General features: G+C 42.0%; 1 protein-coding gene across 34 annotated transcripts in view; it reads right to left on the minus strand.

Annotated features, from left to right (window-relative positions):
- NFASC (neurofascin) overlaps positions 1 to 19,733 on the minus strand; it is a 176,671-nt gene that overhangs the window by 45,051 nt on the left and 111,887 nt on the right. For 16 of the 34 annotated variants that reach the window (XM_083445468.1, XM_083445451.1, XM_083445465.1 and 13 more), the window contains 9 exons: positions 18,530 to 18,565; positions 17,548 to 17,649; positions 17,218 to 17,415; positions 15,761 to 15,831; positions 14,691 to 14,919; positions 9,655 to 9,770; positions 5,087 to 5,291; positions 2,497 to 2,619; positions 1,596 to 1,769 (listed from right to left, as the gene is read on the minus strand). In XM_083445468.1, the coding sequence (XP_083301594.1) occupies positions 1,596 to 1,769; positions 2,497 to 2,619; positions 5,087 to 5,291; positions 9,655 to 9,770; positions 14,691 to 14,919; positions 15,761 to 15,831; positions 17,218 to 17,415; positions 17,548 to 17,649; positions 18,530 to 18,565 (1,254 nt within the window). The remainder of the gene's footprint in view (positions 1 to 1,595; positions 1,770 to 2,496; positions 2,620 to 5,086; positions 5,292 to 9,654; positions 9,771 to 14,690; positions 14,920 to 15,760; positions 15,832 to 17,217; positions 17,416 to 17,547; positions 17,650 to 18,529; positions 18,566 to 19,733) is intronic. The other 18 variants (XM_083445454.1, XM_083445443.1, XM_083445453.1 and 15 more) reach the window with 6 other exon arrangements.

The following is a 19,733-nucleotide window of genomic DNA, read 5'->3' on the forward strand; positions in this document are numbered from 1 at the left end:
TCTCCAAACATTGTTGGACTCCAGTTCCCATCAGCCCCAGCTGATATGGACAGTGATCACAGATGATGGGAGCTGGAGTCTAACATCCAGAGGGCTACATTTCCCCTATTCCTGCTTTAACTAGTTGTAAATGAACATGGTCTACTGGTCAGATCTGCATCACACTTTAGGAAATATGAGACGAAATATAAATGGGAAACCTGATTCAATGACAGTCTTTTCCTTGCTTATTTAAATAATTTGAATCGCCTTGGTTTAAATCAGTCCACCCTGTCTAAAATTAGCAACTGTATGCCAAGAGTGATGCTTAGCCATTGGTACCTTCAAACAACCTGCTGGATAAAGATATCTTTTAGACCCAAATGATGCAACTAACTATTTTGAAAAACAATGCAGGATATATATGATACCCCTGAAGTGCTTTTCTGCAACACACTCATTATTTAAAAATAATACAGCTAAATCCATCATTCTTGAATATAAATACTCAATTTAACACCAATAAAACACAATGGAACCGTTAATACATAGGACAGCACTGCTATTTAAAAATGTGGCTGGGGTAAAAAGGAAACACATTCAAATCATTTGAATACATTTGATGAACAACAAAGGTTATTAAAAGCTCATTCTTCCAGTATTTGCACTGAAAAAAGTACTTAATAGAAGCTTAAAGGAAAGCTGGCTATAGAATAAAATCGAGAGGTTTTGCATAAAAGCTGCTTTGCAATTTTTGTTATCAGCTGTTCCTTTGAAACACACAATCCTTTTAAAATGTCTTTTATAGTAGGGAAATCTGTATTCTCACATAGCAGGAGAAATAATTTATGGTAAATCATTTCACAAAGGAGAAGCAGTGGGAAATGACGTGGAATCTTTTATCAATGTTATCTTGCACCTTTTGAAAAAAGAGAGTATGCCTACAGTACAGGGACAGGCTAGGGTCTGGGGAAAGAAATGAAGACTTGAAATGTTTCACATGAGGCAGAGATGCAAAGGACAGGCAGCATGAGGCTCTTGTACTTATTTATTTCATAAAAGTTATACTCCACTTGATTGTTAAAAACTCCAAGCGGTTGTACTCCCTGTCACTTCCCAGCATCAATGTCACTCCAAAAGCTGTTGTGTGGACATTCTAAATCATGTGACTAACTTCATGTGGAGATGTCTTCTGAATCCAGTGGAAAGCCTACATTTCTCAGATCTTCCCCTGATGTGTGGTCAGGACTGGCAGGGGAAGCAACAGCTGGAGTGGAGCCAATGGGTGCTCTCCTACGCCACACAGTGTTAATTGCACAATTTAGAACTCCCACATAGAACTACATGGAACTTCACAAGCAGTTTTGATAAGGATTTTATATGGCAATGGGACATGATTAAGAGAGCTACTTTTGTGGGACGGGGAGGGGGCATATTTAAGAGGCTGCAAATGATTCTCGCTCAATTTACAGCAGGCTAAGACCTCACACGTCAAAGGTTGGTTTTTATACAGGCGTGCATGGATTCTGAAATACTCTTGAATGCGGCTCCTATGTCCAGCTTGGCAGGGCACACCTCTCTCACCCCAGTTACACTGGCATCATGTTCTCACTTACCTTCATTCAGTGGAAGTGGTGACTCCCCCGTGGCAGGCTCACCTTCCCCAATCTGTGTCCTGCCACGCAGGTTGAATCTATAGCGTGATATGGGGTCCGTCCTCTGGAGTATAAACTTTGTCTGATTAGGAGAGAAGTTTTCCACGATTGTTCTGCCACTTTTGGATCCATTAACTGGAGAGAGAGGCAGGCTGTGTAGGCTTCAGTCTTGTTTTGAGAAACATGCTATGCTATGCATCTCACCATTTCTCAGGCTAGGCTTACACCTGACAAAAGCACTGGCTTTGTTTAAAATGGGTCATGTTCATTTTAGAGGACTTTCAAGCAAAAACGGCTGGGGAATGTTATGCATTCAAGAAGGAAGAACTTTAATTAAGCTAATTAAACTTTTAGCTCCCATGTAGGCCAAAGATAAAACACCATGTTAGTTTTGCAGGGGCTTTCAAGTCAGGGATTTGTTATGGTGGAGAGCTTTTGCACTAATTATTTGAGCAAAAATTACATTGTTCATGCATTTCCTAATAGTTAGGGGCAGGAGATTTTAGGAAGTTAGATGCATGCTTGTTCAAATTCTATCAAGGGGTGGGAAGGAGGTACATTTTCAGGTGCCACTGGCCATATTCTTGGAAATATCTTCTTATGTCAATAACATTTAACTAAAGAATCAAAATGATCAGTAAGAAAATTTGTCACATCTGTCTGGAAATTAGCCTGTTAGTGATTCCTATGAAATCCTCCTGCACTAAGATATGCAATTCACCTCCCAAAGAAATTCTAAATCCTGAATTCCTGATTTCCCCTCCACTGATTTATTAGTATTGTTTTTTCTAATTCCAGATAAATTAGATTCTAAATCCTGGTTAATAAAGAGACAACAAACAAAAACCAGCACAGGACATACAGGCTTGGTATCTAAGGGTGTATCCAATAAGAATGCCATTGGGGTGTTCAGGGTGTTCCCATTCCATAGTGATGGTTTCCAGGTTTGGTTGGCGGATTCGGAAATACCTTGGGGGACTGGGTGCTTCAGGGAAAGATGGGTCCAAGAGAGAAAAGGGAAGAGGAAAAAGACGTATAAGGTAAGGTAACTTAGAAGGCAGACTGGTCAAGAGTATGCATATAGAAAAGTTTGAGTCTGGTGGCATGGAGAACTTGGTAGGAGCTGTATAAGATGCAGTTTCAGTGCAACACAATCATGCCTGCATATCCATTAACAGGAACCTATCCTACTGTTTCTTAGTTGTACAAATTTAGTTGTTGGTGCACGTGTTGTGCTTCCTTCTGTGGGCTAAGCCGCTCCTATGAGCTTGTCTATTGCCAGATGCAGTTTTCATGTAATTAAAAACCTACAGTTCTTACCCTTGCCTGGAACTGTACAGATAACCTAATATGTAAGTGGATTTCATCATTCTGTCTCTTTGGGATGGTGCCTTCTTGGCCCATTTGCTTTCATCACAGCTAAAGTCCCTCACCATAACCAGCTCTGTTTCCTATGCTCAAAGCACACAAGGCTTATCTGAGCACAAATCACAACACTCAACTTTGAGCCACATTTTATCCATGATGCTTCATGCAACCAAAGCCAAGGCCATCTAAGTCCTATTGATGTTGATGTGAGAGTTGAGAGGTGGGGGCTCACAAGCAGGGTATTGAAGTATGTAGGAAGAGGCTGCTGGGGAAAGACACTCTCCTGCCATGCCCTTCACGGGCAGGTATCTGGGTCAGAGAGTAAAAAAAGACAGCTTCACAAATGATGTCAAGAAAATTGCTTTTATAAAGGTAGTTTCCGTCCATGCTTCTTGAAAAGACTGTTTGGAAGGAAATTTCCTTGATAAAGGAGATTTGCTCAAAATGCATTAGGAACTCAATCATTTGTGAAGCTGTTTCTTTGTGAGGGTGTTTGGTCTTTTCCTACAGATGTTTTTAATCCTCCTTTGCCTGCTGCCTGGATGAGATCCACATATGTGTGGAACTGCTGGCTGACCCGATGGATGCAGGGCTCTCACCTCCCTGCATTACAATGAAATGGAATGGATTTTTTAAATGCCTTTCCAATATGCAGCTGGTCAGAGTTTTATGCTGAAACTTCCAGGGCTTACCAGTATAATTCTATGCATAGCAAAAGATCATTTGGCAAGTAAGTAAGTATCGGATGTGGGTGGCGCTGTGGGTTAAACCACAGAGCCTAGGACTTGCCAATCGAAAGGTCGGCGGTTCGAATCCCCGCGACGGGGTCAGCTCCCATTGCTCGGTCCCTGCTCCTGCCAACCTAGCAGTTCGAAAGCACATCAAAGTGCAAGTAGATAAATAGGAATGGCGTTTCCGTGCGCTGCTCTGGTTCACCAGAAGCGGCTCAGTCATGCTGGCCACATGACCCGGAAGCTGTACGCCGGCTCCCTCAGCCAATAAAGCGAGATGAGTGCCGCAACCCCAGGGTCGGCCACGACTGGACCCTAATAGTCAGGGGTCCCTTTACCTTTTAAGTGCACTCAAGCAGTGGACCCAGTTCAAGCTTCTGTGTGATACATATAAATGCACAATTTGGCTCACTAGCAAGGCAGAAAGCAGATTTCATTCAACCCAGTTACCAAAACCAGCAACAGCTGGGGGGGGGGGGGCGGACCCCAGGATTTCATTTTCTAAAAATTACAACTGGAATGAATTCTTGGAAGAATCTTCAAGAACAAAGATATCTGTCTGGTGTGCAATTCTGTGGTTTTAAGTATCTCTAGAATCATAAAGGCGCTGGTGCTTATCAGTCAAAGCATGGTCCATTAGAGTGATATGAGATGGCAACTGTAAACATTAAAGAAGCTTTCACTGCTAGTTATGAGAACTGATGAAAAGCTATTGATCTAGCTGTGAAAGCAAATACAGGCAGTACTCTCAATTCTACCATAAAATCTATCCTTGAGTATGTTAAGAATCAGATGGAATTTGTAGAGTTAGGTAGTAATTGCAACATAAAACCCTTCCATAGATCATACTGCCACGTGCGGCAATGGATCTCACGACTGTTCCAATTTTACAGAATAAAGCTAAGAGAGACTTGTCTGAGAATACTTAAGAGGACAAACAGGAGAGCTAGAAATAAAACCTGGTGTCAAAAGTCAGTGTATCGTGCTCTGCCTAACTCACCCATTTTCAGCTAGTTTCCTTGTGCATTCATTTGTCTATCATAATCTCTTATGTATTATGAGTCTGAAGCTGGTAAAAAACAATCCCATGAATCAGAACAGCCTCATTCCTTAGGGCTTCACTGTGTTGACTTTTGCCTTGCTCCACACTGCAGGAGCACACAGTAATCTGGCAGCTGAAGCCAGCCTAACTATTCATTTCAAGTGGAAAATCCTTTTTGAAGTCTTTATCAGGACCGATGACATAGAACCTGAGGAGCTCTAAGGCTCTCAATAAGACCGTGTTCTGTTCTACCTTCACACATAAAAGGATGGGATTCTGCCAAGCTGGGCCAATATTATGCAGAGACCTACCTCCTTCAGGCATTGTGAACTCCAGAGTTTCACTTCGAGGCCCATCTCCTCTCCCGTTGACTACAACCATCTCCAGTTTGTAGTTGCTGTAAGGAAACAGTCGGGACACTATGCCCCGTGTCCGGTCTCCAGTAAAACCCATAGACTGCTTTTTCTTAGAGACCCATAGATTCTTCAGCAAACTACTTTCTCTCCAGAAGTAGGCCTTCAAGAAACATGCAAGGTGAGTGATGTTTTTCCCATTTGAGTGTTAACTGGATTTCAAGGACAAAGTCACTATGGATCTTCTTCCACGCAAGGATTAGTTCGATCTCACCAACCATTCCACAGGGGAGGAGGAAGTCAATACTGTTTATTGCTCATTTTACAGATGGGGAGACAGAGACATATGGAAGCTGACTCTTGGTCAAGACCATTTAGGCAGATTATGCAATGGCTAACAAAGAACTGCCCCCTCAGCAAAGACCAGGCTTCTAGGGTTCAAACTGCAGTCTTCCCTCATCTCTCACTGATTATTATTATTAGTAGTAGTGGTAGTAGTAGTAGAATGAAATTTTAATTTGTCAAGAATCACTCATGGCCATATATATATATATATATATATATATGCAGGTTTTGGTGTCCTCGGGTGTCTTCCCGTGTAAAAGTTGGGGTGTCTAGGCGACGTTTCGACGAGGTCTCACTCGTCATCTTCAGGCTGGTGCTTTCGGCTTCTTGTTACTGGAACAGAGCAGGATCTCAGTGTTTGAGTTCCTATAAATACTGTTGAGGAGGTGTGGTGTATAGCCTCCAATGTTCTGGGCAGAGAGGAGGTTCCCAGGCTAGTGTGCCTTTTCTTCTTTTGTTCCTTAATTACTTGAGGGATATCTTGAGTGATTTCTTGAGTGATTTCCTGAATCCCACTTAGGTGGGTCATTAGGTGTGGATTAGTTGCTAAAGCCTTCGTGTCTTGAACTCTTGAACTTTGTGAAGAGTTTTTCTGAGAAGATGGCTGTACTGCACTTGGTTGTGCTCTGGCTTGGCTTCGTGTATAGGGGCGAGCTGTGGTTTTGTGGCCTGTGCCAGCCAGATCTGTGTAGGGATTGCAGGGGGGTGCAGCATCCGGAGGTGCCACCCTGGTTTGGCTACTGGATGGTGTCTGTAATTTATCTGTGGAGAGGGTCTGGGTTTGGGTCTGGTGTGGTAGAAGGAGCACCTATGGGATCACCCCTCTCACCGGTCATCGCTAACCTGTACATGGAACACTTTGAAACCAATGCTTTAGACAAGTCAGAACACAAACCCAAACTTTGGCTCAGATATGTTGACGACACCTTTGTAATTTGGCCACACGGGAAGGAAAAACTGGATAGCTTCCTCACACATCTCAACAGCCTACACCCCAAAATACAATTCACGATGGAAATAGAAGCCAACAACCAACTTCCCTTCCTTGACGTCCTAATCTACAAAAAACCTGATGGCTCCCTAGGACACACTATCTACCGGAAAAAAACACACACCAACCGCTACTTACATGCACAATCACACCACCACCCTGCACAAATAAACTCCGTAGCCAAGACTCTCATCTCCAGAACCAAACGCCTGGCTGACGAAGACCACTTGACAACTGAGTTACAGAATCTCTCAAATGTGTTAATTGCCAATGGATACCAGCAAAACAGGGTTACGAAGCTAATCCAAAAAGAAACACCCCCCAAAAACCAAGACACAGAAGAAAACAATGGCATAGCCCTCCTTCCTTATATCAAGGGCACTACAGATAAAATTAGCAAAATCCTCCATAAACACAATATCAAAACAGCCTTTTGCACCAACCAAAAAATAGCCAATATCCTCAGAAACCCCAAGGATAAAATTCAGTTGGAAAACCAAGGGGTCTATGAAATACCCTGCAAAGTCTGCCCAGCCACGTACATTGGACAAACAAACAGACGAATAAATGCACGTATCGCAGAACACAAGAATGCCGTCAAAAAAGAAGAAAAAACTTCCTCTCTTTTCCAACACATGAAAGAAACAGGACACGAAATTAATTTTGCAGATTCCAAATTGCTCTTTAACATGGAACATCACCACAAGAGAATAATCATGGAAGCCATCGAGATAGAGAAACACCCTCACAACATGAACAAGCGTGACGACACATCCCGCTTGCCAGACATCTGGAAATTAGCCCTCCCCACAAAATCTGACACCAGATCCAGAGGCACACAGAACGCCATCACCAATCAACCACACCAGACCCAAACCCAGACCCTCTCCACAGATAAATTACAGACACCATCCAGTAGCCAAACCAGGGTGGCACCTCCGGATGCTGCACCCCCCTGCAATCCCTACACAGATCTGGCTGGCACAGGCCACAAAACCACAGCTCGCCCCTATACACGAAGCCAAGCCAGAGCACAACCAAGTGCAGTACAGCCATCTTCTCAGAAAAACTCTTCACAAAGTTCAAGAGTTCAAGACACGAAGGCTTTAGCAACTAATCCACACCTAATGACCCACCTAAGTGGGATTCAGGAAATCACTCAAGAAATCACTCAAGATATCCCTCAAGTAATTAAGGAACAAAAGAAGAAAAGGCACACTAGCCTGGGAACCTCCTCTCTGCCCAGAACATTGGAGGCTATACACCACACCTCCTCAACAGTATTTATAGGAACTCAAACACTGAGATCCTGCTCTGTTCCAGTAACAAGAAGCCGAAAGCACCAGCCTGAAGATGACGAGTGAGACCTCGTCGAAACGTCGCCTAGACACCCCAACTTTTACACGGGAAGACACCCGAGGACACCAAAACCTGCATTCCTGTACCCGTGAAAATCTACGAAAGCATATATATATATATATATATACACATAACCAGACTCCAGTACAGAGGCAGAAACAAAACAAAAAAATACCCTATGAATGAAAATTCTCAGATCTGAGAAATGTGCAAATGCTTCAAATATATTTTATTTTATTATTTATTTTATTTATTAGATTTATATCCCACCCCTTATCCAAAGATCCCAGGGCAGTGATATAAATCAATTTTGAAAGAAAGTATTTCGCTGCTGATTTGTGTGAGTTTTTGCTTGTTTTCTGTTTGGTAAGACAGAAAACAGAGAGAGAGAAAAAAAACAACATGAACTTGAGGACAGAACATGTTTGGTTTTCTGGAGACATTTTTTATTATCCCTGAGCACAATCCTTGAATTCTGACTAGGCCGAAACAGAACTTTAGTGTATTGATTAATGACATGCTAAATACACACTGGGGATGACACAGAAGTCAGGGGAAACTGCTCTAGGAGCTGATTTTCTTAACCACATTAAAAACAGTTTGTTGGTTTTGTTTTATAAGCAGAAAGACCTCATAAGATAGCAGCTACTTGGAACTCTCTGTTTCTAACTGACTGAGCAATAACTGGATGTTCACAACTAGGGGTGCTTCCAGACAGGCTGCTCATTCAGAAAAAAATATACCGGTATGTTATCTCACTTTCTAGTGCAATTACTCTGTTACTTTTCTCACTGAAAAATAAAAGTAATTGACAAGTGTTCTAGAAAGTATGGAGTAACAGCCACTATCCGGCAACCTTGTATAACCTCCATACAAACATATCAGCATGAATGCTGAATGAACACCTGGTCTAGAAGTTCCCTAGAGATGTCTAGAATGTATAGTGTGTACTTTGGATATGATTGGCTAGGAAGGTATCTGATGTGTTGCCCTATGAATGATCAGAATGTTACACGGCTTCTAATGCTTATGGGAAGCACATTTTTACCGTCCAAATGGTAGAAAAATATCTCTCAATAGCACAACTTTAGAACATGAAATACAACAGGTTAAAAAAATGTGCCAGTCCATAAGAAGGGAGAATCTAAATTGTAATAAACGCAGAGATCAAATTTATTTTTTGCACATATGTATATGAGTCTTTGAAATGAAGACTTTTTTTGCTTTCAATTCAAGGCTAAGTACAAACTCATGATTTTGAATCAGGAAGAAGCCAATTAACATTCAAATGATCAAAACAGGCTTTCTTCAAAATAGGGGATGGACAATTGCTAAAATCAAACTTGGATTGGATTCCCTATTGAAAAAGAGCAATTAAAAAAATGCTTTGTCTCTCTGGTCTCCCTTCCTCATTCCCCCAGCCCTAACCCCCCCCCAAAGCAACCCTTCAAAACAAATCACAGAATTATTTTTTGGTGGATTCTTGGAGGAAACCACAATTGGCACACTAATTTAAAACTGCATAAATTTCAAGGAAAAGGCTGGTCTCCTTGCCTAAGCTCTTTGAAGTGGGTGGAGGGGATATATACAACTGGTAATAATATTTTGGTTTCTGTATCTCAGCAATGCCCTTACATATCTGTACTTTATCACCCGCCCACCAACACAACTGCAAATACTTATTGTTTACATAATAATAGTCTTCAATGCCATTTAGCAATTTCTGGGTGTTTCATGTCATCTCCATTGTGTAAAAGACAATGTAACCATCAGTCATCATTAGTGTTGGGTGTTAGCCACATTAATGTGATTGGGTTTGGGTTTTGCTCACTCTGTATTCCTTAAGTTGTCCCTGGACGGTTTCCGGGTACACTCTACTCCATTGCAGGCTGATTGCTGTGCTGTTTACAACTTTGAGTCTAATATCAGTGGGAGCGGCCTTAGGATCTAAGTTGCCAAGAATAAAGCAAAGCAGATATTAAGCATACACAGAAATTTGAAGAAAATCCCCATTTCCCTCCCTAGATGCTGCAGTGGTTTACCCAAAGAAAATCATGTAAACAGGAGGCTGCTCTTAAACATTGCTGCCATCATGTGGAGATAGAAAGCAATTTCAAGGGCACATTTTTGACAAGCGTTTGCATGATGGCGGGATCCATTCTACTCTGGTGCCAGTTTCCTGTATTTCTCACATTTCTCTTTTCTGCCTACCTCACCAGTGCACTCACAATGTTACAGTGCCCTCATAGGTTTTCACAGTTCACCTGACAACAGAAAACTGCCAACTCTAGAGATTTATACAAATGCCTTTTAAATTCAGAGGTGTTTGATTCACAACAAATCAAGTTCATGCTGTGCCCATAAAATCATTTACAATTGAAAGTCCCCACAAGCAGTAGTAAGCAATTTCAGATGGAGAAATGCCCATTTAAGAGGAGAACACCTCACAGCACAGGCAAGCAGCAGGTCTTAAATTTCAGCTTCAGAACTGTCTCTTTGAGAGAGATTTGCAGAATATTGATATGGTAAATATTTCCATAGGAACCGTTGAGGTAAATTTCTTTATCCAGCAGTTGTTAACCCAGAGAAAAGTTACTCCTGTTGCAGGGAATAAGTGCAGAAACATTTTGTCCATAGCTTTAAGGAGAGTTGGTGGCCTGACAGAGACATATTTGACTCCAGGTGTTGTTGAGCTGCAACTCCCTTTACCCTTGACCATTAAAAGCACTGAGATGGGCCAATGCAGTCCAACAACACACCTGGAAGCTACCATGTTGGGTATCAGTGGTTTAGAAACTTGTTCCTTCTCTTGGCACGTCTGTTTAAACACATATTACTGATTTTTGAAACAATTCCAAAGCCCCCGCCCCCTACAAAACCTGTTTATAAGATAGAACAGTGGGAAAGTATACATGCCATGAACAACCAAGCTTCTTTCATATCACTCAGCACCATAAAAACAAACAAACCCCACACAACCACTCTGCCCTAAGTAAAAGGCGGTATGTGATTAAAGAGGTTTCCAGGGAAGAGTTTGGCCTATTGAGTGCTTAGTCATCTACAACCAGAATTTGAAAATGTCTGCATTGTACTATTTACAGGAGTTATAAAGTTCTTTACTTTATCTCATTGGTAAAATAGATTCTACTTGTTGTTACTGCATCCACTGTAGCTTCTTATTGTTCAAAATACCAATGCAGATTATTGCCTTGCTTGTTATTCATTTCCTTTCCCCCCCTTTTTAAAAAAGCGCTTTCCTCTTTAAACAGCAAGGAAGCTACCCCAGCAGGATGAGAGGCTTCCTGGGAAGCAGGCTGGCTGGGCTACAGAGCAGATGGGAGGAAAAACCTGCTTATGTATTTTCCCATTCCCTGGGGACAGGATATGATGCTCAGGCCAATGAGGAGGGAAACAGCTGTTGCTGGAAAGTGTTTCCTGTGGCTGAACACCATGTGGTGGGGGACAGCTGATTTGCTCTTACTGCCCCTTCCTCCAGGGCTGGGTAGAGCACAGATAATAGAAAAAAGTGTGGATAACAAAAGACAAAACAAAATGAAAAAAGTCTACCAGGCAACTGACTGGATGCAAGTTTACATACAATGTATCTGGATAGTTTGAGAACAGTACTTCAGTTTGCAGTGAACATAGGGCTGCCATATCTGGGAAATAGCGTCCAGGCGGAAATTACAAAAAATGGAAAAAATGTGCAGGGAAAGCTTTTTGGTGGTGAATTTCTTTAAAATTTCTTTAAAAATAGCTCAAAAACTTCAACTTTTTAGGGAGATTTTGAAAAAACCCCTCAAAAACTCAACAATTTACCCCCCCCCCGAGCTCAACAACTTTTGTGTCCAGATTTTCACTTTTCGAAATATGACAACCCTAAGTGAACAGTTACATTTTAATTGGAAGAAAACCCAGATACCATGTTGTATTTCTTTCTGCAGGCTACTAAGTTGAGGATGATGGCATTTCTTCACCCTCCCCCCTCCCTGCCCCCTTGTGAACTGCAGCCATGAAGGATATGCACAACTGAAAACATCATCAACAGAATCAGTTTACCCATTTTCTCACCTTCCCCGCTGCAAATGGTTAATTAATTAACACAGCATTGATGTGTGAACCAGTTGTGATTTCTGGTGCAGCAAAATTTTACTATAAAATGGATTGCCCACTCCCATTTACACATTGTGACCTTACATACAACCTGGAAGGAAGGGTTGCTCTACTTATTAATAGGAATAGAAGTGAATTCTGTGATCTTTCAAGGTGATAAAACTTTGATAAGCAAGCACTTTTTCAGAGGCTGGCTACGCTGTCCTTGGTCCTGAAAAAAACAAGTCATTCATAGTTGCTTGCAACTGTTAATTAGCTGTATTTTGCAAAGCAAGAAAGGAGAAGCCACAGTCCTTTTCTGCCACAGTCCTTTTCTTCCCATTGTATTGCAGCACTTTTTCTTTCTTACATCCCTCCTTTCCTACCTCATCTTCTCCCCTCCCCCACTTACTTCGCCTTTCTATTTCTTTGTTGTTGCAAGTTATTTTTTACATTGTTAATCTGTATCTATACAAAATTACACAGAATAAAATTCATTTTAAGAACAGCACGTGGAAGTGTATGACACCATTATTTGCCTTGCTTTGCTAGAGCCTTCTGAACACAATCCACAAGGTGATTTTAACCAAGAAGGCCTGTAAGAACCTAGAGCAGGCTTCCTCAACCTCGGCCTTCCAGATGTTTTGAGACTACAATTCCCATAATCCCTGACCACTGGTCCTGCTAGCTAGGGATCATGGGAGTTGTAGGCCAAAAACATCTGGGGGGCCGAGGTTGAGGAAGCCTGACCTAGAGTAAAGATGCTAACAAGATTGTGGCACGACACAGTAAAGAGGCAACCCCTAAAATCAACTGAGATTTCTTCATAAACCAGGTTTGTACATATTGACTTGACAAGCAGGGCATTCTAGATTGATCCCTCTCTCTTTAAGCCCTGGTAGAACATAGTAGAATATACCTGACCTCCCTAGATACTCACCCAATTTTCAGGAGGCATTTGAACACCCTTTAACTTGGGTTGCCATTTAAAAAACAACCACTTCCTTCTGATTTTGATCACTAGATATCTACTTCTAAACCTTGTAACCCGACAGAGCCCTTGGCATGTGTTACACTGCTAATTCAAAGTGAATAATATATTTTTGAGAGTTGGCTTATTCAGCAATTCTTTTAGATGATTGCTGGAGAACCACAATGACCAAAACAAACATCACATATAGATTTAACTTCAATGCCTGGCAATCACTTTTGTGACTTGTAGACCTATCTGGCAGCTGCTGAAGGGCATAATTCACTTGGTGACTATTGATTTTGTTTTGGGATATGATTTCAGAACAGGGGGAGAGAATCTATGGCCCTCCAGATGTTGTTGGACTCCAATTCCCATTAGCCCCAGCCACCCAGCGTATGACCAATGTTGAAGGATTCAAGTTGTAGTCCAGCAACATTCTGAGGACCAAATGTTCTCCACCTCTGCTACAGAACATAGCAGCAGAGGATATGATTCATGTGTCACTTCTGAATTTTGTTATGGAATAATAAAAGGGGATTATAGTTTGAGGACTCAGGTGAATTTCTTATGTTCCTGAGAACATTGGAAATAATTCCAGCATGAAACTTTCTTATGATTCTTTAAGAATCATAAACTGTGGGCGCTAAAATCAGGCAGAGAGCACCAGGCTGATGATCCAAGCACTGTAACTCTGATCTCACTGCATGGTTGTATCCTAGAGTCTACTGGTTCTCAGCATGTCTGGGACTGCCGTACAGATAAGTGGACACCTGTTTCCAAGCTGCCTTTAGCAATGAATGCTGGCCATTGACCAAGACTCCCGTGTAGGTTTGTTTGTGAATAAAACCGCTACCATATGGTGTGTTAACAGTCCCTATTCCCTCCACCAACAGCATGACTGCAAGGTACGAATGTTCAGAAGTCTCCGAAGCATTTAGGTCTACATGATCAATGCTTCCTCCTCCCTTTTAAAACACAGCAAAAGAATGAACCTCCTGTGGAGCAATAAATATATGAAATGAATAGGAGTAAAAGTTATGGAAGATGGATGCCTTTTAAAGGTGGAATGAAGCACTTCTACATTCCAGTGATTGTAATGGAAAAGGTTTAAGCCTGTGCTTAACTCTCCTGATGAAATCAGTGTAAAAGTGAATACGGATTTGAGCCCAAGTATCCACAATTTACATCCAACACTCTCTTGTATTTATCCATGTAACTTTTTATTTATATCCCCATTCACATGAATGTTATTTATCTACTTACTTACTTACTTACCTTCGTTAGCCAGACAATGAAGCTGGTGACTACAGCTGGTTCATATAACCTCTCCGAGTCTGTTCTAGACCCATAAGATGGAATAATATCTTTTTCTAACCTCAAAATGCTGAGGCAGCCTAGTAACTATATTGTCTGCTGCTGTTCTGCCTCTGATATAGTGTGTTATTCATGGCTGGCATGTTTTGTTGCTTTTCATGTGTGCTGTTAGCTTGCCTTAAATATTCTATGACTGCTTTAAATAAAGAAGATATGTGTGTTTTAAATAGATAAGAGATGGAAATATAAATCTTCAAGAAAAATGAGTTAATTTGAAGTTCATGGGCATGCAAGCTAAATGGTCTGTTGGGGCACTCCAGAGACCTCTGAAGTTTCTACATGAGTGTTTCATTCTCCAAAGTGCCTGGCACTGGAATTCAATGCCTCCTGTTAACAGAGCCAATCACATAAGATCTTGGATTGCAAGACCGCCAGTGGTGGAGTCTTTTTTGGTACCCCAAACTCTTTACATCTATGAGAATACTCACAATCTTCCCCCGAGTAGCCAATGACGGTCTCAGGTTCCATAGCAACCCCATAGTCATTTTTGGCCTGCACTTTGATCTCGTAGGGTGTATAGATGGGCGTCTGTGTGACAGTGAACTGGTTGGTGTCACCCTTTACCGTCCTGTTGTTCCAACTCTCCCGGGTGTCTCTTCTTCTCCATTTCACAATGTACTTGAGGTTGGGGCCGTAAACTTGGGTTGCATTTAGCGGCTTAAAGGATACACAAAAAGTAAGAAATCCATTATTACTCTTGTTAATTTTGAACACCAGCTGCTATCCCTGCCACCTGAACAGTGTTTCTGTGACTCCAGAGGATACAGAATCATAGATGAATCTAAAAACAAACAGGACTAACAAGCCCATGGTGTCATAAGCTTTCATATGCTAGAGTCTACTTTATCAGATGCATGAAATGTTGCCCTCCATTGGCAGATTCTCCCTCCCTCCCTCTGTATGGGTGTTTTCAAGCTCTCCTCTTAGCCTTTATGGACTCTAGCCCACAAAAGCTTATACCCAAATATGCAGCCTGAGTATTTACTGTGTCACAGGACACTCTGTTTTCACTGCAGCAGACTTTTCTGTGAACTGCCCTGAGACCTCTGGGTATGGGGCGGTATATAAATTCAAATTCTAATAATAATAATAATAATAATATAAAAAAAAATATCACTTTGGAGATAACTGCACAGTTTCCAATTATATGAATTGCACCAGCAACAAGTATACACATGGAGAGTTATTTTCTTCGACTTGCTGCAGGAATATTTGGACTGTTTGGCTTTGAGATATTGGATTGTGCATGCCATTATTATTTTGGCATTGTAAACATCATTTAAGTATCAGAAGGTGTTGAATTTTTTTTGTACATTATTGTCAATGAATTTTTGTGTCACAGGACACTCTGTTTTCACTGCAGCAGACTTATTATAAATAAATAACATGCAGAGTTATTTAGCTTGTGATAAAATTTATTGCAGCAAAGGCCATGGAATGCAAACCTTGTATGCAGGAAAAGAATGTGCTATAAACAATAGCCCCCATGTTAACTCACCGTCCAGGATATCACCATGTTATTTTTGGCTGTTCCTGCTCCTTTAACTCCTGTGGGGTTAATTTCTGGACCTGAAATAAATTAAAAGATGAAATTTGTTTTAAAGCATTGAATGCTACAACACAGCTACCGCAACCTTTTCTATACCCTGCAATATTGCTAAAGGAATAATCTTCCCCCCCCACACACACACATAGGAAGGATCTAGGAGTCTTGGTTGACCACAAACTTAACATGAGCCAAGGACTCGATGGCCCTTGTGGTCTCTTCCAACTCTATGATTCTATGATTCTATGATTCTGTGAAGGCTAGAACACAAAGGGGAGACCCACATAAAGCCTCTGCCAAAAGGAAAGACCTATGCAATTGCTATGGTACTAAAAAAGCTATTTGCAAAGCAAACTTTTAAGGTTACTATGACACTGGTGGTGTCAGTTGTTTAAAAAGCACTCAAAACAAAGATGGGGAAACTATGAAGAGACATTAACCCCCTCAAAAAAGTCAGTGTGGAGCAGCGGCTCATGCTGGTAAGGCTAGAGAGACAGTGGTTACGGTGTACAGCACTACAGAGAATTCCCTCTGTGTATGCTACCCTTTCTCTCTCTCCTTCTGTGTTTCTATTAACACTGGCCTGAACTAATCAGCTGCAGAGGCTGCATGGAATTTGGTCAAGGGCTGCTTATGGCCCATGAGGTCATGTTTCCCACCACATATTTAAACAAAGGGTTATGAGTAAATTAAGATGCACAAGAGCCTTACAACAGAAACATGCCTTCTTTGATGTTTTGTACAAAAAAAATATCAAAATCCAGCCCATCATTTCCCTAATTTGAGAAAAGTATTTATTTGTGAGGTTCCCCTTGCACATCTACAGTCCAAAATCTTAAACTTAAAATACCAAGCCAGTACATATCTGTTAGGATCTCTGACAAAAGCCCATTAGCCTAAAGATACTTGGTTGACTCAGAAAAAGCTCAGGGCTGCTTCGTACATTACACCAGGGATGGGAATTCTGTGGCCCTCCAGATATTGTTGGACTTGACTCGCATCCTCCCTAACTATTGGTCATGCCGGCTAGGGCTGATGGAGGTTGCAGCTTAGCAGCATCTGAATGGCTGCAGATTGCCTATCTCTGAATGACATGGGTAGGATGCACCAAAAATGTTTTTATGTGTACACATTAAATCTAATGTAATGGGACAACATGACAAACAGGTGCATGCATATATTTCACAGGCCCACTTTCCAGGGAACTGAGACTGGCCACTACTGCTTGATGAGCATACATAGTGACGAATATGGGCTACCTAAAAAGGTAACGCTTGACAGAATCCACATTCTTAGTGTCTCTCTCTTTTATCTGTCCTTGTTCTTGCGTACATTACAATTGCATAATTTTATGTAAGTGTTCTTTTCCTTTCAAATATACCCACCCACTCAAGTCAAATAGTACTTACGTGCCCCATTCGTATGGTATCGCTCAGAAGGCAAGCTGGGGTAACTGCTTCCTACTTCATTCACAGCTATTACTCGGAACTGATAGTTGACGTAGGGTGCAAGGCGCAGGATAGCAGAGTTCACGCTTCCTGGGTAACGGGAATGGTTGTGCCAACTTCCAGGCTGGAATCTATCCTCTTCAAATTCCACAATGTAATCTAGAAGAGCAGAGTGTGAAGGCTTGCTAAAGTTGCGACATAATTATCGGCCAGCTGACTTTTAGAAAGGAAACCAAACCAAAGCAACACGGTTCACCTGTAGGGTTTCAAAGTAGAGGAACAAGTGCTGACCTGTGATAGGGCTGTTGTTGTCGTCGCCAGGAATCCATGTCAACCGCACACTCCTTTCAGCGAGGTCAGTTAGTTCAAGATCACGAGGACGTTCAGGACGTGCTACCGGCAAAAGGATACATGTAAGGTGCAGGTGTCCCTCATGGGCTAGTCCACTCAAGAGCTGGTGCTTAATATCTTTGGGTATCATGACCACTGACTCTGGGACCTTGCAGCATGAAGCAGAGAGAACTCCACTAAAGCCATTTCCTCAGAGGAAGAATAGCCAGTATTGCATTTGGGGACCTCTTGGACACAGAACACAGCCCTGCCTCCATTGATGGACTCAGATTAGGAATCAGCCTTGCAGAAGTCAAAGGCTACAAGATCAGTGAAGGCCCTTTAACAACTCAGCCAGCTCCTCTACACAGGTGGAACCAACCATGCAACAGGTCTTACCAGCCTTCAGTTGGCTTCTGGCCTCGGCTGGGACATCTTCATAAAGCTACCTTGGTAGGAGAGGACTTCAGCCAACAGGGTTCACTTAGAACTATCCAAGGTTCTGTTTTTCTCTGCCCTCTTCATAAGAGGGCCCTAACAGTTAATCCACATTCTTTGCAAAGACAGAGCTTTACAAAGAAGGAACATAAATACAATGAAGGGCAAAAGTCACCTTGCAAAAATAAAAAGGAGGGTGAGAAACACCTCCCATCACTTTTAGCATCAGCCCCCAAAATTCATCCATGCAGACTAATTAAAATATTCTTCCTTTGCGGTAGGGGGCAACATCAACAACAATTTGTGCAACAGAAATCAAGATCCCCTACCCCAATGAGGTTCAATTATTAGGGATATTTGTCATGATGTTTGGGCCAGCCAAAGTTATTCAACTTTCAGAGGCACTTAAATTTCATACCAAAGTCATTGCAATGGTCAAGCAACAGTGCAAGAGAATGTAAAAATTAATAATAATCAAAGTGGTAAATGGATCAGTAGTGATTACCTTTGGGTAGGGTCATACGGTTAACAGAAGAAGGAGCTGCAAAAATAGATATTAGCTATTTAGATGGTTAGTTCAATTCTTAAGCACAACTTGTTGCAGGGATACAATGTGCAGTGGCTGTGCCAGGTTTCAAGAAGCCCTGGGCAAGATGACTTCCAGACCCTCCTCCACCACTGAAACACTTTGCTTCCTCTACCAGGAGGCCCTAGTTGCTTCCCATCTTCTAAATGGTGAGAAGGGAATGGACAGAACCCTAGTTCTCTCTTTTGCTTAGAGGAGGGGAAAGAAAGGAACCTGTCTGTTACCTTCCTACAACCAGGAAAGTTTAAAAGGAGGTGAAAGAATGGAAAAAAGGTAAAGGGACCCCTGACCATTAGGTCCAGTCGTGACCGACTCTGGGGTTGCGGCGCTCATCTCGCTTTATGGGCCGAGGGAGCCGGCGTACAGCTTCCGGGTCATGTGGCCAGCATGACTAAGCCGCTTCTGGTGAACCAGACCAGTGCACGGAAACGCCGAAAGAATGGATATCCTCCCACAAATACAAAAATTAGAAATAAAAAGGACTCATCCTCCCCATCCCTTAACAAGCAGAAGGAAAGCAAATTAAGTTCCCTTTCCTAGTTTTTTTTCAAAACTTTTTTTATAGAGGCTGATGGACGCTTTGGCTCCAACATACCTGACAATCTCTAAAAGAACATTTTGGAAAAAAGTTTGCTTAGTGGTGGCACTTCCTCCTCTTGGTGGTGGAAGCAGTCAACACTTTAAAAAACAACAAAACAAAACAAAGCAGCAGAGCAAACAAGCTGCTGCATTCAGAGGAAAGCTCTGGATAGTTTTATCTTTCTTTTTAATTTCTCAGAGTGTTTATGGAGCCCACATGAAGACCAGAGGCACCTGGGTGGGTACAACTGTCTAGAGCATTGCTCCAAAGGCAACTGTGCACCAAACCCTGCTGTAAGGGTTTCAAAAAAGAAGAGCCAGGGACTACCATGGTGGTGCCCTTTGGGAGCACAGGGCACTTACCTTCCCCTAAATCAGGCCATTGCTCAGTTATGTCTGCACTGACTCACAGTGGCTCTCCAGGGTTTCTGGCAAGAGTCACTCCCTGGAGATGCCAGGGACTGAACCTGGAAGCTTCTGCATGCAAAGCAGATGCTCTACCATTGAACTACAGTCCTTCCTCTTGCAGTTGTGTCCCATGGTC

The sequence above is a fragment of the Podarcis tiliguerta genome, assembly GCF_965153285.1.
Source record: "Podarcis tiliguerta genome assembly, chromosome: 6".
Classification (NCBI taxonomy): domain Eukaryota; kingdom Metazoa; phylum Chordata; class Lepidosauria; order Squamata; family Lacertidae; genus Podarcis; species Podarcis tiliguerta.